General features: G+C 41.2%; 2 protein-coding genes across 2 annotated transcripts in view; one reads left to right on the top strand and one right to left on the bottom strand.

The window, feature by feature from the left end:
• The window catches only part of LOC129457792 (V-type proton ATPase subunit S1-like), a 258,643-nt gene extending 247,963 nt beyond the window's left edge, over positions 1-10,680 (bottom strand). Inside the window, exons 1-3 of the mRNA XM_063612829.1 lie at positions 10,586-10,680; positions 7,944-7,991; positions 7,006-7,070 (exon numbers count right to left, since the gene is read on the bottom strand). Coding sequence (XP_063468899.1) covers positions 7,006-7,045 — 40 coding nt within the window. The 5' untranslated portion in view covers positions 7,046-7,070; positions 7,944-7,991; positions 10,586-10,680. The remainder of the gene's footprint in view (positions 1-7,005; positions 7,071-7,943; positions 7,992-10,585) is intronic.
• A 39-nt stretch (positions 10,681-10,719) lies between these two features.
• RPS23 (ribosomal protein S23) lies at positions 10,720-13,324 on the top strand. The gene is made up of 4 exons (XM_055233299.2): positions 10,720-11,080; positions 11,528-11,687; positions 12,862-12,982; positions 13,125-13,324. The coding sequence occupies exons 1-4, from the start codon at positions 11,077-11,079 to the stop codon at positions 13,269-13,271; spliced, it is 432 nt and encodes a 143-aa protein (XP_055089274.1). The 5' UTR covers positions 10,720-11,076; the 3' UTR covers positions 13,272-13,324.
• Positions 13,325-18,185: the final 4,861 nt, after the last annotated feature.

Here is an 18,185-nt window from a genome sequence, read left to right as displayed (position 1 = left end):
CAGTTCTGAAATCTCTCCAGGGAAGGAGATTCTAACACATTTCTCACATTGTAGTGAGAAAAATTATCTTTCTTTTCCTAGTAAGAAAAATTATCTTTCTTTTCTTAGAACTCAAAGATCCTTACTGAAATAGAAGTTTATTTCCCTTTGCTTGGTTCTCAGCCAAGCTCAAGAACACCTGGAGAATAACTTTTAATATGCATCTTAAAATTATACCTCCCTTCCAGGAATTTTACAAAGAGCATCAAAGAACAGCTTTGTCAACTCCCCTTAGATCCTACACAGAGGTTTAATTATAATAACCAGATTTTAAAGATCAGCTCTGAATATTAGTAAGATCATATGGCAACACAGACTTATTTCCTTAGTTCTACCTTGGAATAGATGTGAGAAGAAATAATCACTGCACCAAGCAGTAGCTAGAATGAGAGGATAAGAAATCTCATTCAGGCCGGGTGCAGTGGCTCACGCCTGTAATCCCACCACTTTGGGAGGCCGAGGTGGGCAGATCACGAGGTCAGGAGTTCGAGACCAACCTGGCCAACATAGTGAAACCCGATCTCTACTAAAAATACAAAAAATTAGCCGGGCATGGTGGCGGCACCTGTAATCCCAGCTACCCAGGAGGCTGAGGCAGGAGAATGGCATGAACCTGGGAGGCGGAGGTTGCAGTGAGCCAAGATCGCACCATTGCACTCCAGCCTGGGTGACAGAGCGAGACTTCGTCTCAAAAAAAAAAAGAAAAGAAATATCATTCATTTTGGATAAAGAAAAAATTGTGTTTAATAATTTAATCAGGAAAATGAAGCACTCAACATTCATCATGAGTAGTTACACAGAGCACGTAATAATCGGTCTTACCCTCACTGCTTCTTCATGCTCACTTAAAGCTGTTATTTTAATTTGTCACATTTCCATAGCAACTGCTGCCTCCATTTTTCTAGTTAAAGTACTAGGAATCATTTCCAACCCCCCTAAATGTTCCAGTATTAATCGTCAACATTGTAAAAACCTTTGGCTCTTCTCCCAAAATGGCTAGCTCTGCCCAGGGTGCTATCAAGAATCATGATCACTTTTGACCTAAATCTCCTCATCAGCTGATCTAATACATGAATACCTACCTTTCTTCTTGGTTGGAGAGAGTGGGGTGTCCCTGAGAGAAATCAAATAGAAATGCCTTTCTACCCCAACTAAATGTTAAACCAAATGAGAAATAGCACAAGGGGTAAGACAAGCAGAGGCCCAAATGCCACCTTTACCGGTGTGCAAGGCCAGGACAGAGAATGGCGGAAAGCTTAGAGTAGGAGCAAAATGGATTGTAACTGAGCCCTCCCACCAGAAGACAGACACGGCAGCCTATCCTGGCAGCATTGGGCTCTTGGTGGGAGAAAAAGACCTGCCTAGGAAAAAAACAGGGGAAATGCATGCTCTGTGGTCAGGCTGGTCTCAGAAAAGGAAAAGCTGAACATGCCCAGACTACTCTTTCTAAATGTGTTACAGATGTCACACATCCTTACGTGGCATGGGATGAGTAAAGTGACAGACGGAAACCAGTTTACTAATTAAACTCCTTCTACTTGGAAGATAACAGAAAAGAGGGAAAATTGTTCTCCTTCCTGCTCCCACTCCCCCCACATTGCAAGAGCTACCAAATAGGATTCTTTCGTGATGGTGTCTCTTGGTTTTCATATACTCTATAGTAACCCAAAGATAGCAGGTTGAAACTTACAATAAAAATACTTTTATCTTAACAATAACTCTCTAGTTTTCCCGATGTTTGTCTATTCTGTTTCCATTTTGTGCCTTATTTAGTTCACATTCATTAAAATTTTTTCTAAACTTAAAAATCAAACTTCTGCCTTATTACTAATCTGAAAACCAACAAACAAAGAAGTTAAGCAAGTTAACTTCTTTAAGTTTCCATTTTCTCTTTGTAAAATGGGGCTAATAGCACCTATGACATAGGGATTGTTTTGAGGATTAAAAGATATTATGCATGTGAAATGCTTAGTAGTCCTATGTCTGGCACCAAAACAACACTCAGTTCATATTAGAAACGGTGATGGTGGTGATGGTGACAGTGATGATGTCAGTTCTTTTGCTCTTTCGTTCATGACCTAACTCCAAAATATATCCTGAAGAGTATGACATCTCTCTACCTCCAAAGTTACTACCTACTCCCTCTCACCTGGACTATTGTAGCAGCCCCCTCCTTAAATAACCTGAGGCCTTGCCCCTCTGTCATGGTTCTTCTATAGCAGGCACGGTGAGCATTTTAAAATGTAGATTTGATCTTGTCACTCTCTTACTTTAACCCCTCCAGTGCTTCTCATTACAGATGGAATAAAACCCCAATCTCTTATCCCGGCCTACAGTTTGGACACAAGTTGGCCCTGCCCACCTCTCTGACTTTACCTTCCTCTACTTTCCTGCCGGCTCACCAGTCTGCAGCCCCAGGGTCTTGTTTTTTTTTTCCTTTAACTCCAAGCAGATTCTTTCAGGGTACTCTTTTAGGGAACTTTAGAGTCCAATATCAAAGGATAGTCCCTTCTACTTTCTGGCTCCAAATTAAGTAATAAGTTCATCAAAAAGTGAAAAATTCAAAATTTAAAGCACCAAGAAACAAAAATTAAATCCCTTTTTTTTCTTTTCTGAGAAATAGTAATCATAATCCTTGGCTCATAACACTTTGACCATTGGTTCATGCCTTATTTGTGGGATTTTTAAAATGTACAAAAATGTAATAATTAAGCTCATTACTGAAAGCCATAATCCAACATCCAAATATGATCCAACATGCAAGTATGATCCTCACCTCCCTCCACTTAATGTCGCTGTCATCCTGAATACAGGATGCAGAAGACCTGAATAGCTCTATCAACCACCTTGGGCTAGTTAATATTTATAGAATGCTCCACCCAACATCAGCAGAATATACTCTCTTTTCAAATGTGCATAGAAAATTCACATATATTTGGAAATTCCCAAATATTTGAAAATAAGTAACATACTTCTAATTCCATGGTTCAAAAAGGAAGTCAAAAGAGATATTAATAAACATTTTGAATTGAATTAAAACTAAAACATACCAAAACCTGAGGCGTGCAGCTCAAGCAGTGCTTAGAGGGATATGTAGAGCATGAAATATATTAGAAAAGATTGAAGGTTTCAAATCAATGACTGTAGTGAATTCTATAATGTTATGTTCCTCAGCATCAATTCTGAATGTAAGCTGAACTTTCTCATATACCAAAGCAGGGCTTAGTCACACTTGACACACTTTCCATTTCTCTACCTCTTCCCAGTTCCTCAATGGGGTCGATCTAGATAGCCCCCGACACAATTGCCTCCGGTTGATAACCTCCCTATGGGGAAGCTAGATACAGCCCCATGGACATGCCCCACTGACCCTCACACCCCACACAGACTGCATGGAAATGTCACAATAACCATCTCTCAGTCACAGCGTGGCCCCACAGAACTCATGCCTGCTTGCTTTAAACCCACCAATGAAAACTCCCCATGGGAAACCTGCTTGGATAATACTTTGGACCCCAATAAATGCTTTAATCCCACAAGTCCTCTGTCTCTGCCTCTCTCTTGCCCCCACCCACTGGTTGAGCATGTGTGTCCCAAACAGCCCTGCAAGGTGTGCTGCCCTGTTCTTTCTGGGTTCTGTCAAGGAATCAAACTGCTTCTGTTATATGATGTGTTTTGTTGTGCTACCTCCTCTGTGTTTCATCTGCTGACAAACCCAGATTTCTTTCCTCGTCAGGGCTCTCCTAGAGAAAGGCTATCTTGGTAGGAATAAACTAGACACAGGTCAACAAGGAACCACAGGGTGTCTGCCAGTAAAACAAGTGTACTGTGAAAGGGACACCTGGGCATGGGTCAGACATTTAAGCATTAGGCCATCCATCCCCCAGGATAAAGAAGTGTCCCATGAAATGTACATTGTAAGCATCTGTAACCATCAGGGAGTCCCATCACAGCAAGGATGTATTTTATAGCCACTCTCCAGAGAGAGACCTCAAGACCAAATTAGAAAGAATCAAAAATATATATATCTAAACTTCCACTTTAATAAACCAAAAAAAAAAAAAAAAAAGAAAAGAGCTAATTTAAGTCCAAAACAAGCAGAAGAAAGTAAATAATAAAGGCCAAATGACATTGAAAACAAACAAACAAAAAACCAATAGATTACTTGATAGTTCATGCTGAAAAAAAAAAGAAAGAAAAGAAAAAAAGTAAAATAAATAAATAAATAAAAATAACAGAAAATTAGTGAAACAAAAAGCTGGTTCTTTGAACAGATCAATAAGATTGTTAGACTTCTAGCTGACTGTGATGGTTAGTTCTATGTATCAACTTGACTGGCCCTAGGGATGGCCAGATTCAACATTATTTCTGAGTGTATCTGTGAAGATGTTTCTGGATAAGATTGGCATTTGAGTCAGGGGACTCAGTAAAGCAGACTGCCCTCTCCAATGCAGACATCATCCAATCCATTGAGGGCTTGAAATAGAACAAAAGGCAGAAGAAGGAATTTGCCCCTTATTTCTCCCTGACATCTCATCTCATCTCATCTTTTCTAGCCCTTGCACTAAGATTTACACAGTTAGCAGCCCCAGTTCTTAGGCCTTCAAACTCAGACTGAATTAAACAACTGATATCTTTGGTCTCCAGCTTGCAGACAGCAGATTGTGGGACTTCTTAGCCTCCACAACTGCATGAGCCAGTTTCTCATAATAAATCCTCCTTGTGTGTGTGCATGCATGTGCATGCATATACATTCTATTGGTTCTGTTTTTCTGAAGAACCTTGACTAATACACTGACCAAGAAACAAGAGAGAAAGAGAGAAGACACAAATCACCAAAATCAGGAATGAAAGATGAGAAATCACTATAAATCTATGGATATTAAAAAGATAATAGGAGAATATTACAAATAGCTTCATGCCATAAGTTAGACAAATTAGATGAAATGGACAAATTCCGAGAAAGGCACATACCATCAAAGCTCACTCAAGAAAAAATAACCTGAATAGCACTACATCTACTAAAGAAACTGAAGTCATAGTTTGGAACCTTCCAACACAAATATATAATATATACACATATGTATATATACATACCCATAATAGAATGTCATAACAGCTTTATGAAATAATTTTGAAAACTTAGATGAAATGGATACATTCCTAGAAAAATGACTTACCAGATCTGACTAAAAAAAAAAAACCTACAGTTTTACAAATATTTCTTTAACTATTAAAGAGATTTAAGCTGTGGTTAATAATCTTCCCATAAAGAAAACACCAGGCCCCAATGGTTTTACAGGATGTTTGACTAAACCTTCAAGGAACAAATCATCCCAATTTTATACGAACACTTAGAGACAACAAAAAAAGAGGAAGAATTCCCCCAACTAATTTCAAGTAAGTTTAATATTTATATCATAATCAGACATGATGAATACCTCTTCAAATATTTATGGGTCATACATGTTTTCCTTCTTTATGATATGCCTATTCATGTCTTTTTTTTTTTTTTTTTTTTGGAGACGGAGTCTTGCTCTGTTGCCCAGGCTAGAGTGCAGTAGTGTGATCTTGGTTCACTGCAACCTCTGCCACCCGGGTTCAGGCGATTCTCCTGCCTCAGCCTCCCAAGTAGTTGGGACTACAGGCAGACGCGACCATGCCCAGCTAATTTTTTTTTCTTTGTATTTTTAGTAACAGATGGGATTTCACTATGTTGGCCAGGCTGGTCTCGAACTCCTGACCTCAAGTGATCCACCTGCCTCAGCTTCCCAAAATGCTAGGATTACAGGTGTGAGCCACCATGGCTGGTCTATTCATGTCCTTTGTAATGTTTTCTCATTGTATTATTTGTTCTTTTCTTATTATTCTGTAGAAGGGATTTTTTTGTTCGTTTCTTTTGAGACAGAGTCTCACTTTGTTGCCCAGGCTGGAGTGCAATGGAGCCATCTCGGCTCACTGCAACCTCTGCCTCCTGAGTTCAAGCGATTTTCCTGCCTCAGCCTCCTGAGTAACTGGGATTACAGGCACGTGCCACCACGCCTGGCTAATTTTTGTATTTTCAGTAGAGAGGGGGTTTCACCATGTTGGCCAGGCTGGTCTCGAATTCCTGACCTCACATGATCCCCCTGCCTCGGCCTCCCAAAGTGCTGGGATTAGAGGCGGGAGCCACTGAGCCCGGCCAGAAATTTTTAAAAATATTAATCCTTTGTAAGTTTTGTGGCTATGAATAGCAATTCTCAGTATGGAACTAGTCTTTTCATTTTCTTTCAGATGTTTTTGATGAATAGAGGGTCTTAATTTTAATATGATCAAATTTATCATTCTTGTCATGTGTAGATACATCTTCCTTTCCTAAGTTCAAAAAGATATTCACCTTTGTTCTCTATTAAGACTTTCAAAGTTTTCTTATTGATATTTGAGCCCTTAATTTATCCGGAGTTGATTTTTGCTTCCAATTTCATTGAGTAATCACTTTTTGTGCGGCTCCATCTTTTTTAAATATTAATTTATTTTTAAATTATTTACTCTTTAACAAAATCTGTGTATATTTATGGTGTACAACATATTTTAAAATATATATACATTGTACAATGGTTAAATAGAGCTAACATATGCATTACCTCAAATACTTTTGTATCATTTTTCTGTGGTGAGAACACTTAAAATCTATTCTTTTAGCAATTTTCAATATAAGCTTTGTTATTTATACAGTTGACCCTTGAACAACATGGGGGTTAGGGATGCTGATCTCCCCACACAGTAGAAAATCTGTGTATAACTTCCGACTTTCCAAAAACTTAACTACTAATAGCCTACTGTTGACTGGAACTCTTACTGATAACATATACAGCCTATTAACACATATTTCATGTTACGTGTATTACATACCATATTCTTACAGTAAATTAAGCCACAGAAATGAATGTTAATAACAAAATTATAAAGAAGAGAAAATTTACTTACTACTCATTAAATGGAAATGGATCATCATAAAGGTCTTCATCCTCACAGTCTTCACATAGAGTAGGCTGAGGAGGAGGAAGAGGAAGAGAAGTTTTTGCTTTCTCGGGGTGTCAGAGGCAGAAGAAAATCCGCCTGTATGTGGACCTACACAATTCAAACCCGTATTGTTTGCAGGTCAACTGGAGTCACCATGTAATTCAACAAGTCTCTTGAAAATGTTCTCCTCCTGTCAAACTAAACCTTTGTATCCTTTGACCAACAGCTCCCCAAATCCCACACACTCCCATGCCCACCATTCTACTCACTGCTTCTATCTGTTCAAAATTTTTAGATTCCACATATAAGTGAAAACATACAGTATCTGTCTTTTTGTGCCTGGCTTCTTTCACTTACCGTAATGTCCTCCAGGTTCATCTATGTTGTTGCAAATAATCCCTTGCCCTCCCTCCATCATACTTATCTGACTAGACCTCAACCCCAGCCATTTAAATCCACCTCCTCACCTATTCAGTTATTTCACTGAATGAATGTGAAGAAATACACACAACTCACTGATGTCACTTCATAAACATAGATTTCAGATGGGCTCTCAGAACTGCTCAACAAACCTATTTTCTTGTCAATGCATTTTCCTACCATTCTAGATTAGAAGGCAGTATAACATAGGGGTCAAATATAAGATTTTAAAACCAGATTACCTGGGTTAAAATCTTACTTCTACCACTTACTAAATATGTGATCTTGGGGAAGTTAAACTTACCAAAGCCTCAGTTTTTGCATATCTGTCCCTCAGTAAAATTATTTTTATCTGTCCCTCAGTAAAATTCCTTATGAGAATAAAATGAGTTAATAAATATAAGCCAAAAATAGAATCTGGCACATAGTAAATACTATCTAATGCTTGTATTGTTATCATTGATGATGATTTCACATCTTACCTTCTCTCCTCAAACCTTTTTCTCCCACTCTTTCTCTTCACTGATGGCCTTGCTTTTTATTTCATTGAAAAAATTGAAAAAATAAGTCAAAAGTGAAGTTTCACAACTTCCTATCATCAAATCTTCCAATTTACTTGCAGCTGTACCCGTCACTCTACTACCGTACATAAACTGTTATTGTTCCTACAGTTAACTCCTCCACTTGGGTACCCTTCTAGTCTACTTAAGGAGTTGCTCCTGCAATTATCCCCTTTCTCTGCTGAATAACCCATTTTTAATTTTCTCAATCTGATCAGCATATAAAAATGTCATAAAAGTTGTCATCTTAAAAATAAAACCCTCCAACTCCAGATTCCCCTCCAAATAGGGTGCCATTTCTCTGCACATAAAAAATGTCTTTCAAAAATTGTCTATAGTTGCTGTCTAGACTTCCTTCCCTCCCATATTCTCTTCACTCCGATCCCATCAGCCTTTACTTTCAGTACTCCGTGGAAACCCCATTTGACAAAGTGACCAGTAACCTCCACATTTTCAAGTCCAAAAGACAATTCTCAGTCCTCATCTCTTTTCACACTTTCTCACTCCCTTCTTCACTTGGCTTTGAACAGAGTGTAACATTGGCCACTCTTTTTTTTTTTTTTTTTTTTGAGACGGAGTCTCGCTCTGTCGCCCAGGCTGGAGTGCAGTGGCGCAATCTCGGCTCACTGCAAGCTCCGCCTCCCGGGTTCACGCCATTCTCCTGCCTCAGCCTCTCCGAGTAGCTGGGACTACAGGCGCCCGCCACCACGCCCGGCTAATTTTTTTTTGTATTTTTAGTAGAGACGGGGTTTCACCGTGGTCTCTATCTCCTGACCTCGTGATCCGCCCGCCTCGGCCTCCCAAAGTGCTGCGATTACAAGCGTGAGCCACCGCGCCCGGCCAACATTGGCCACTCTTTCTTCATCTGTTTTGCTTCACCTGCCTTCTCTTCTGTACCACTAAACTTTGGTGTGCTCAGGACTCTAATCTTTCTGTTCTACCTACAGTCATCACCTAAGCTATCTCAACCAGAGCCATAGTTTTAATACTATTTATTCATTGATTACTCCTGAGCTTCTTATCATATATCCAACTGTCCACTTCACATCCCTGTATGTTAGACAGTTCAAACTTAACACATCCAAACCAGAACTCTTCATTTCCTCCTTTGAAATTTGCTCCTCTCCTCTTATTTCCCACTTTAGAACTCACCCAACTCACAACTCACAACTCTACAACTCACCCAAGTGCTGAAGTCAAAAATCATAGTGCTGTAATTAACTCCTCTCTCACATCCTACAGTCCTGAGCAAATTCTGTTCATTCTACCACCAGTGTATCTGACCCAACCACTTTTTACCATCTCCACTGAGGGTCCAAGCTATCACCATCTCTCATCTGAACTACTGCAATGCCTTCCCAAGTGGCCTCCCAGATTCATGTCTTTTTCTCCTCTCAACAGCCAGAGTAATCCCATAAAAATATAAATCTTATTTTGCTACCTACTCCCATGCTCAAAACTTTACAATGGCCTTAAATCACCAGAAGAGTAGAAAAAGGCTTTACCATGGCCTACAGGCTCCACATGTTCCTGTGTAACTCTCAGACCCCATCTAATGCCACACTACTCCTCAGTCACTAGGCTCCCCTTCTTCACTGATCTTTCAGTTCTTAAAAAGCACTAGCCCATTCTACATCTGCACAGAGATGTCTCCTTAAACTACCCTATTCAGAGTAGCCACCCCCATCCCCAAGTCACTATCACCCATCCAGCTATATTTTCTCTATAGCTCTACAGTATGTAAAAATCATCTATTTATTTAATTTACATCTATCTATCTATCTATCCATCTATCTATCTATCTATCTAGTCTGTCCCCTCACACTTAGAATATAAACACTATCAGAGCAGAAACCTTCACTCTCTTAATTTAACCGCCAACTCCGGTACCTATCTATCTATCTATCTATCTAGTCTGTCCCCTCACACTTAGAATATAAACACTATCAGAGCAGAAACCTTCACTCTCTTAATTTAACCGCCAACTCCGGTACCTAAAACAGCGTCTGGCACATAGAAGGCATTTTTAAACATCCTTGCTGAGTGAACCAATATCCCAGAAACCTCTCACAGCTAGTTCATCTTACAGGAGAAACAGTATTAAAGACTTAATTAAATGGCCGGGCACGGTGTCTCACGCCTGTAATCCCAGCACATTGGGAGGCCGAGGCTGGCGGATCACTCGAGGTCAGGAGATCGAGACCAGCCTGGCCAACATGGTGAAACCCTGTCTCTACTGAAAATACAAAAATTAGCCGGGCGTGGTAGTGGACGCCTGTAATCCCAGCTACTCAGCAGGCTGAGGTGGGACAATCGCTTGAACCCGGGAGGCGGAGGTTGTAGTGAGCCGAGATTGCACCACTGCACTCCAGCCTGAAAGACAGAGTGAGACCCTGTCTCAGGAAAAATAAAAATAAAAATAAATAAATAAATAAGTAAATGACTCGCCAGTCAAAATAAACGGCAACTTTAGGGTTAAAGGCGCAATCTGGCTCCAAAGCTTGGGGTTTTAGTTACTACACTACATTGCTTCACTATATTTTACAATTTACTATGCTGCTTACGAGTATAAATTAAGGCTCAGAAGTCTAATTTTCCAGACTACTCGGAGGACTCCCGCCCCACTCAGCTCCACACCACAAAGATTCAGCTCAGCGACTCCTTCCTACTCGGACCTAGCTCCGCCCAGCCCAGCCCCGCGTCCCGCTCGCAGTGGCTTGGGCAAGGGCGCCTGCGCGGTGAGCGGGTCCCATGCAACACATCTGGGATTGGTAGTCCATGTTCCTCCGGTCTCCAGCATTCACAAGAAAAAGGGGGAAAAAAAACCATGCAAATTAGATATCTCTGAATTTCTTGAAAATTAAATAAGACGCAGATTCTGGCTCAGGAAAGTGATGCAAACGCGTCGTTTTCAAAGGAGAGACCCCAGCCTCGGGTCAGGCGCGGCGCAGACAGCGGCGCGGGGTCCTTGGGTTGGGCGGGGCTTGCTCGCGGTGGCTTGTGGCTCCTTCCTGCGCTGCTTCTCTCTTTCGCTCAGACCTGTGGCGCCGACAGGATGGGTGAGCTGTTGTGGCCCGTTTACGGGCGCCGCAAGCGGGACTTGGGGTCTTGGGGACGGGCGGGCGGATGCAAATAGAGTAGGGCGGGGGATGCCATGGAGAGGTTCCATGGGGGAGGGCCGGGGAAGCGCCGCTCCAGGAGGCACATGGTCCGGCGCGGAAGGGGCCCATGAGGCGCGGAGGCCGCCGAGGTCGCGGGACCGAGGGACGCAGGGAGACCAGCGCGTCCTCCCGAGCATTCGAGCGGGGCCTCGTCCTTTGGGAGCCCTCTTCGAACTTTTATTAGTCGGTTCAGGGGAACTTGAAGGCCAAATGTTTGGCCCACAAGCCAATAAATAGTACGAGAGCCAGTCGGCTTAAGGGTTTATTCCAGGTGAGGCGAGTGTCTTAGAAGATGGGAAACAGATGGCATGTTTTTGCGGAAGAACTAAAATATTTAATTTTTAGGCAAGTGTCGTGGACTTCGTACTGCTAGGAAGCTCCGTAGTCACCGACGAGACCAGAAGTGGCATGATAAACAGTATAAGAAAGCTCATTTGGGCACAGCCCTGAAGGCCAACCCTTTTGGAGGTGCTTCTCATGCAAAAGGAATCGTGCTGGAGAAAGTGTAAGCCCATTGCTCCCGTCAAGTTTTAGTTTATTATAGGAATTCGAGACATAAACTTACGAATTCTTGTTTTGAAAGTAATTGCAGGTTTTTGTGTAGTAGTAGTCATTTGGGCGTTGTGGGGTAAAATTGCAAAGCGTTTGTTCTATTTAACAGTTGGTAAAATTAGTTTTTGGGAATTACGTAGTTAAGGTTTTTATTTAACGTTGGCCTGGGAGGAATTAGAGAAGATACTAGCAATGATGAAGTAAAGGACACAAACACTTTTGCTGTGGGAGTTGTTATAAGTAAATGGCACGTGTCAGCTATTGAATCTGCAGTCAAATGATTTTTCGACTTGATAAAGCTAAGGTGAAGAGAAGTGACTTGCGTCAGAATTAACTGAGGTCATACACCTAAGATTGAGACATGAAACTGCCAGTATTTGACTGGTTTTGACTTTTTAAAATAATAATTTCATATAGTTATATCATATTTGATGGTAGAGCCATTTGAACCCAGACTTTTTTGAGATAGAGTCTAGCTCTGTCACCCAGGCTGGTGTGCAGTAGCGCAAGGCTCCCTGCAACCTTAGCCTCCCAGGTTCAAGCAGTTCTCCTGCCTCAGCCTCCCAGGTAGCTGGGATTACAGGCGCCCACTACCACACCACCTAATATTTTGTATTTTTAGTAGAGATGGGGTTTTACCATGTTGACCAGGCTAGTCTCAAACTCCTGACCTCAGGTGAGATGCCTGCCTCTGCCTCCGAAAGTGCTGGAATTACAGGTGTGAGCCACTGTGCCCGGCCCAGACTTTCTAATTCTTAGATAACTTTTTTCTTTTTCTTTTTTTTTTTTTTTTTTTTTTTATGAGATAGGGTCCCTTGTCACACAGGCTGGCCGTCTTGATCTTCTAGGCATAGATCCTCCCACGTCAGCCTCGCAAGTAGTTGGGACTACAGGTCCACGCTGCCACTCCAGTCTACTTTTATAACTAAAAGGTCTAGAAATTTCCCCCATTGTGCTAATGAAAATAAGATTGGCAGAAAACTAGGTTGACATCACAGGACTTCAGTTCAGCCATTTGAGGTTAGATTGAAAAGATAGAAACAATTTCTCATTAGTTCTCTAGTTAATGTGAAAAAATTATCTTTTTCAGAAAGCCAGCTCACAGTGCTATGCCTTTTGTATTTCAGAGGAGTTGAAGCCAAACAGCCAAATTCTGCCATTAGGAAGTGTGTCAGGGTCCAGCTGATCAAGAATGGCAAGAAAATCACAGCCTTTGTACCCAACGACGGTTGCTTGAACTTTATTGAGGTGAGTATTTCAACTCTATCGTACCTTTTGTTCTTGGGGTGGCCTCCCTCACATTTTTATCTGATGCAAGGGAGTTTCCTCACATGAAAGTATTTTTGTGATCGCCACTGACAGCAAAAATAAACTTTTTATTTTATTCCAGGAAAACGATGAAGTTCTGGTTGCTGGATTTGGTCGCAAAGGTCATGCTGTTGGTGATATTCCTGGAGTCCGCTTTAAGGTTGTCAAAGTAGCCAATGTGTCTCTTTTGGCCCTATACAAAGGCAAGAAGGAAAGACCAAGATCATAAATTTTAATGGTGAAAACACTGTAGTAATAAATTTTCATATGCCAAAAAATGTATCTTATTGTCCCCTGTTCTCACCACAAAGATTGTGTTCTTTGCCACCACCACCCCCCCGCCTTTTTTTTTAATTCTAAACCAGCAAACGCAGGACCTGTACCAATTTTAGGAGACGATAAGACAGGGTTGTTTCAGGATTCTCTAGAGATAATAACATTTGTAACCTGGCACAGTTTCCCTCATCCTGTGGAATAAGAAAATGAGATAGATCTGGAATAAATGTGCAGTGTTGTAGTATTACTTTAAGAACTTTAAGGGAACTTCAAAAATTCACTGAAATTCTAGTGAGATACTTTTTTTATTCTTGGTATTTTCCATATCTGGTGCAACACTTCAAGCAGTTACCAAATTTCATTGCACATAGATTATCTTAGGTACCCTTGGAAATGCACATTCTGGTGTCCATCTTTCAGGGACTGAAGATGATAAATAGTAAGCTCAAAATTGCTCCCCACTCTGTTTATTATTTAAAGGTGTTTAGGAGAATGCAAGCATTGAATCATTTAGTTGATGGAAGTATATGCCAGGCAAGGGAGATAAGGTACACGACAAGACTGATGTTTTCAGTATCTTCTCATGAGGTTGTCAGAGACCTTCATGTCTTCAAAGACCAGTCAGCAAATGAAGTGGTTTAGTGTAGAGACAAGATTGGTTGTGTTTTCATAATTTAAGCTAGGTATTGAGTACATGTAGATTTTGCTGTCCACAAATACTTGCTTCAGAGTTTTCATGGATATAGTGGCATGGTTGAAGTTGTGAGCCTTCCGCTTTAAATCTGGTATAAGAAACTCCTGTTAACAAATAGTAAGTATGGGTTAATTAGCCCTTTGATCAAAGCCTAGCTTTACACTGTTTAGGATCTTTGGAAAACAATTGCCTTGGTTGCCCATTTTCCGTAGGATCAAGAGCAAAACCTTTGCCATGGCGCCGAAGAACCCAGGTTGCGCTTCATACCTGCATATTCCAGCCTTAGCCTGCCATTTCTCTCCTTGGCTCTTTGTGCTCCAGCAACACTGGTCTCAGTTGGTCATCCTCAAACTTGTGTTCCACATCCAGCCTCAGGACCTCTGTTCTTGTTACTATGGTGTCTTGCATGTCGCCTGCTCTTACTAAAGAGCTCATGTGTTTTCCAGCACACTTGGGCTTATCTTGATGCTGCTAGTCTCTCCACAAGGGCGGAAAGGCTGCCTGTTGGTTTGTACCAGTGTTTCCTAACGTGTAGCTGCAGTTTATTTGGCTAAGCTGTTGCCCGGGGCTCAACAGATGCTTTCGGATGAGCCTTAATTGACCCAACCTTTTGTGATGCGGGAGAGATTGCTAGGCCTTGCTCACCGGGCCAGAACCAGGGAAAGAGGCCGCGGTTGCAGCGCGGTTCCAGGCCCCGGGCGTCAGGCGCGGGGTGGGCAGCTCTCACCCGGCTGTGGGGTCCTTGTGACCGCGGGGCGGGGCGCACCAGGAAGGGAGTGGGACAGCGCCGGCCCCAGGGATGTGGCCTGGTTCCCTTGCCTTTTGTGACACGTCAAGACACCTTCAACAATGGCTCGCAGCTGTACCCTGTTGGCTGCACTCAGGATGCCCTTTTTCTCTGTGTGGCCCCCCAGCCTCTTTCCCCACCACCTTGTGTCCGAGGCCCTTTCCTTCATGTGTCCATGGAGGAGAGAAAGAAATACAGATCAACAAAATAAGATAGAGAATCCATAAACAGACATTTAGAAGTATGGCCAACGGATTTATCTTAAACAAAACCAATGGAGGAAGAAGAGTTTCAATAAATGATGTGGACTTCCATTTGTCAAAGACCGAAACAAAGGAACCCCAACCTTACATGTAATACAAACTTAAAATGGATCATACATCTAAATGTAAAATGGAAAGCTATAAAACTTAAAACATAGACTATCTTTACAACCTAGGCTTAGGTATAGTTTTTATACATTACACCAAAAGCACATGCCATAAAAGAAAAAATAGATAGATAAATTGGTGGATTTCATCAAAATTAAAAAACTCACTCTCTCTCTGAAAAATCCTGTTAAGCTGGGCGCTGTGGTTCATGCCTGTAATCCCAGCACTTTGGGAGGTTGAGTCGGGAAGATATTAATAGTTTGAGGCCAGGAGTTCGAGATCATCCTGGGCAGCAAAGCCATACACTCTTCAGGGAAGAGAGAGACCTCATAATGTTTTATATTGTTTTATACTCAGTAGCTGTTTTAAGAAAAAAACAAGGAAGTGAAATCAAAGGCAGCCCAGCACCAGGCCTAAAACCAGCCCTGGGCCTGCCTGGCCTAAACCTAGTAGTTAAAAATCAACTTATGACTTAGAACCTGGTGTTATCCACAGATTCCAGGCATTGTATAAAAAAACATTGTGAAACTCCCTGTTGTGTTCTGTACCAGTGCATGAAACCCCTGTCACATATCCCCTAGATTGCTCAATCAATCACGACCCTTTCATGTGAAATCTTTAATGTCGTGAGCCCTTAAAAGGGACAGAAATTGTGCACTGGAGGAGCTCAGATTTTAAGGCAGTAGCTTGCCGATGCTCCCAGCTGAATAAAGCCCTTCCTTCTACAACTCGGTGTCTGAGAGGTTTTGTCTGCGGCTCGTCCTGCTACATATTTTGGTTCCCTGACCGGGAAACGAGGTGACTGACGACGGCCGAGGCAGCCCCTTAGGCGACTTAGGCCTGCCTGTGGAGCATCCCTGCGGGGGACTCTGGCCAGCCTGAATGATGCAATCAAAAGAGCGCTCTCAGGTAGGCGATTTCCCCGGTGGAACGCCTCGCCAGAGCAGCACGTAGCAGGCCCCCGCGGAGGATTAACACAGTGGCTGAACACCAGGAAGGAACTGGCACTTGAAGTCCGGACATCTGAAACTTGGTAAGACTAGTCTTTGGAACTTGCCCCACTCCCTCTGAGTGGAAGATCACCCACGGTGTGATCACCCACGGTGTGCCTGCATTGGCACTTTTGTTCTGGTTTTGACTTGACTTGAATTGCTGGATACTTTGGTTTTGGTTTTGACTTGGCTTGAATTTTTTGGTACTTGGATTTTGAATTTCGTGATTTTGGTTTGGTATAAACGGTAGAAGTGTGTGTGTACCTTCTTTACCCGTTATTGGTCTTGTGGTGAGTGTGTGTGGTGTGAGCATGGTATTTTGTCTCAGGAAAAAAAAGAAAAAAACATAGGTCAGGTGCAAAGTAAGCCCACCCCACTAGGAACTATGTTGAAAAACTTCAAGAAAGGATTTAAGGGAGATTACGGTGTTACTGTGACACCAGGAAAACTTAGAACTTTGTGTGAAATAGACTGGCCAGCATTAGAAGTAGGTTGGCCATCAGAAGGAAGCCTGGACAGGTCTCTTGTTTCAAAGGTATGACACAAGGTAACTGGTAAGCCAAGGCACCCAGACCAGTTTCTGTACATGGACAGTTACAGCTGGTTTTAAACCCCCTTTCCCGCCACAGTAGTTAAGAGAACAGCAGCATAACCGGCTGGCAGAGGCAAGGAAAGACCAGCAGAGAGAAAAAGAGACCATCTATACCAATTCTAAGTTAATTTAGACTAAACAAAGTCTTATTAATAGCAAAGGATAATTGAAATCCCAAACTGACACGGTTTTCAACAAAAGTGAAGTTTGCTAAAAGTTAACAGTGTAACATGTATTATGGTAACTTCTAATCTTGTGGTCTTAGACAGTCTAGTCCAAAGACATAAAGTTCGCTTTTAAAAAAAAAGGAATGGTTATCTTCAAAAAAAAAAAAAAAAAAAAAAGGAAAAAAAAAGGGGAGAGGCAGAATTTATGTAAAAAGAGTGTTATATGGTACATTCTTATCCTGAAATAAATTAACTGGTTGTTTAAAAAAAAAATGTTTGTAATAAGTCAGAAAGTTAAGACATGTTGAAAAATTGTCTGCAAAAGTCATGAAAGAAAAAAGTTATAAAAAAATTTATGCAAAAAATGTTGTATAATTTAAAAGTAATAAGGCCTCCTGAGTACTATTTAAAAAAAACAGTTTATGTGCAAGGTGTATAAGAAAAGTAAAATATACCTTTGGTAAAAAGATTATAAAAGGGCATAAAAATGTGGATTTTTACCTACATTAAAAAGTTAAAAAAATTATTGTTTTAAAAGTTTAAGCAAGTTTTAAAACGTTAATTATAAAGAAAATTCTGTGTGTAAACATATTAGCTAAAGTTAAAAAGGTGTCATCCAGTTTTTCTGTGAACTGGACATTAAAGTAAAAATGCAACAGGTTTTTCTTAAAGGATCAACCTGCTCTTTAACAAAAATTATAAAAAGTCAAAAAGAGTCCGTAAAATCTTACATGGTCAAACATAAAAAATTGGATAAATATGTCTACAAGGTTTTATTAAAATTAAGTTTAACCTTAATAACACTAATACAAAGGTAAAATTTAACTTATCTGGTGTAAAAATCATACAAGAAGCATTATTAAATACAAAATGATGTTTAGCTTTCTTTGGTCTAAAAACTAATAAAAATAGGTGCTAAAGGAAACATTCATTTTACTAGAGGATCATAGCAGTTAGTTAAAGACTTAAAACAAATTTTGGCAATTAAGACAGCATACCAAGATGCAAATGCCTGGTTGAAATAGATCAAATATTCCATCTGCACATTAAACAAAAGCAATTGTTATGCTTGTGCACATGGCAGGCCAGAGACTGTGATTGTCCCCCTTCCACTAAGGTGGTCCTCTAGTCGACCAGGTGTAGGCTGCATGGTAGCTCTTTTCCAGGATTCTATAGCCTGGAGTTAAAAGTCATGCCAAGCTCTCTCTGCTATATCCCGAAGTCCCTGCGGGTCAGCCCCCGAGGGCCATCCAGCTTCTGTCTC

The sequence above is a fragment of the Symphalangus syndactylus genome, chromosome 11, assembly GCF_028878055.3.
Source record: "Symphalangus syndactylus isolate Jambi chromosome 11, NHGRI_mSymSyn1-v2.1_pri, whole genome shotgun sequence".
In the NCBI taxonomy this organism is placed as follows: domain Eukaryota; kingdom Metazoa; phylum Chordata; class Mammalia; order Primates; family Hylobatidae; genus Symphalangus; species Symphalangus syndactylus.
Note: the sequence above shows the minus strand (reverse complement) of the source record. Positions and strands in the feature narration are given on the sequence as shown.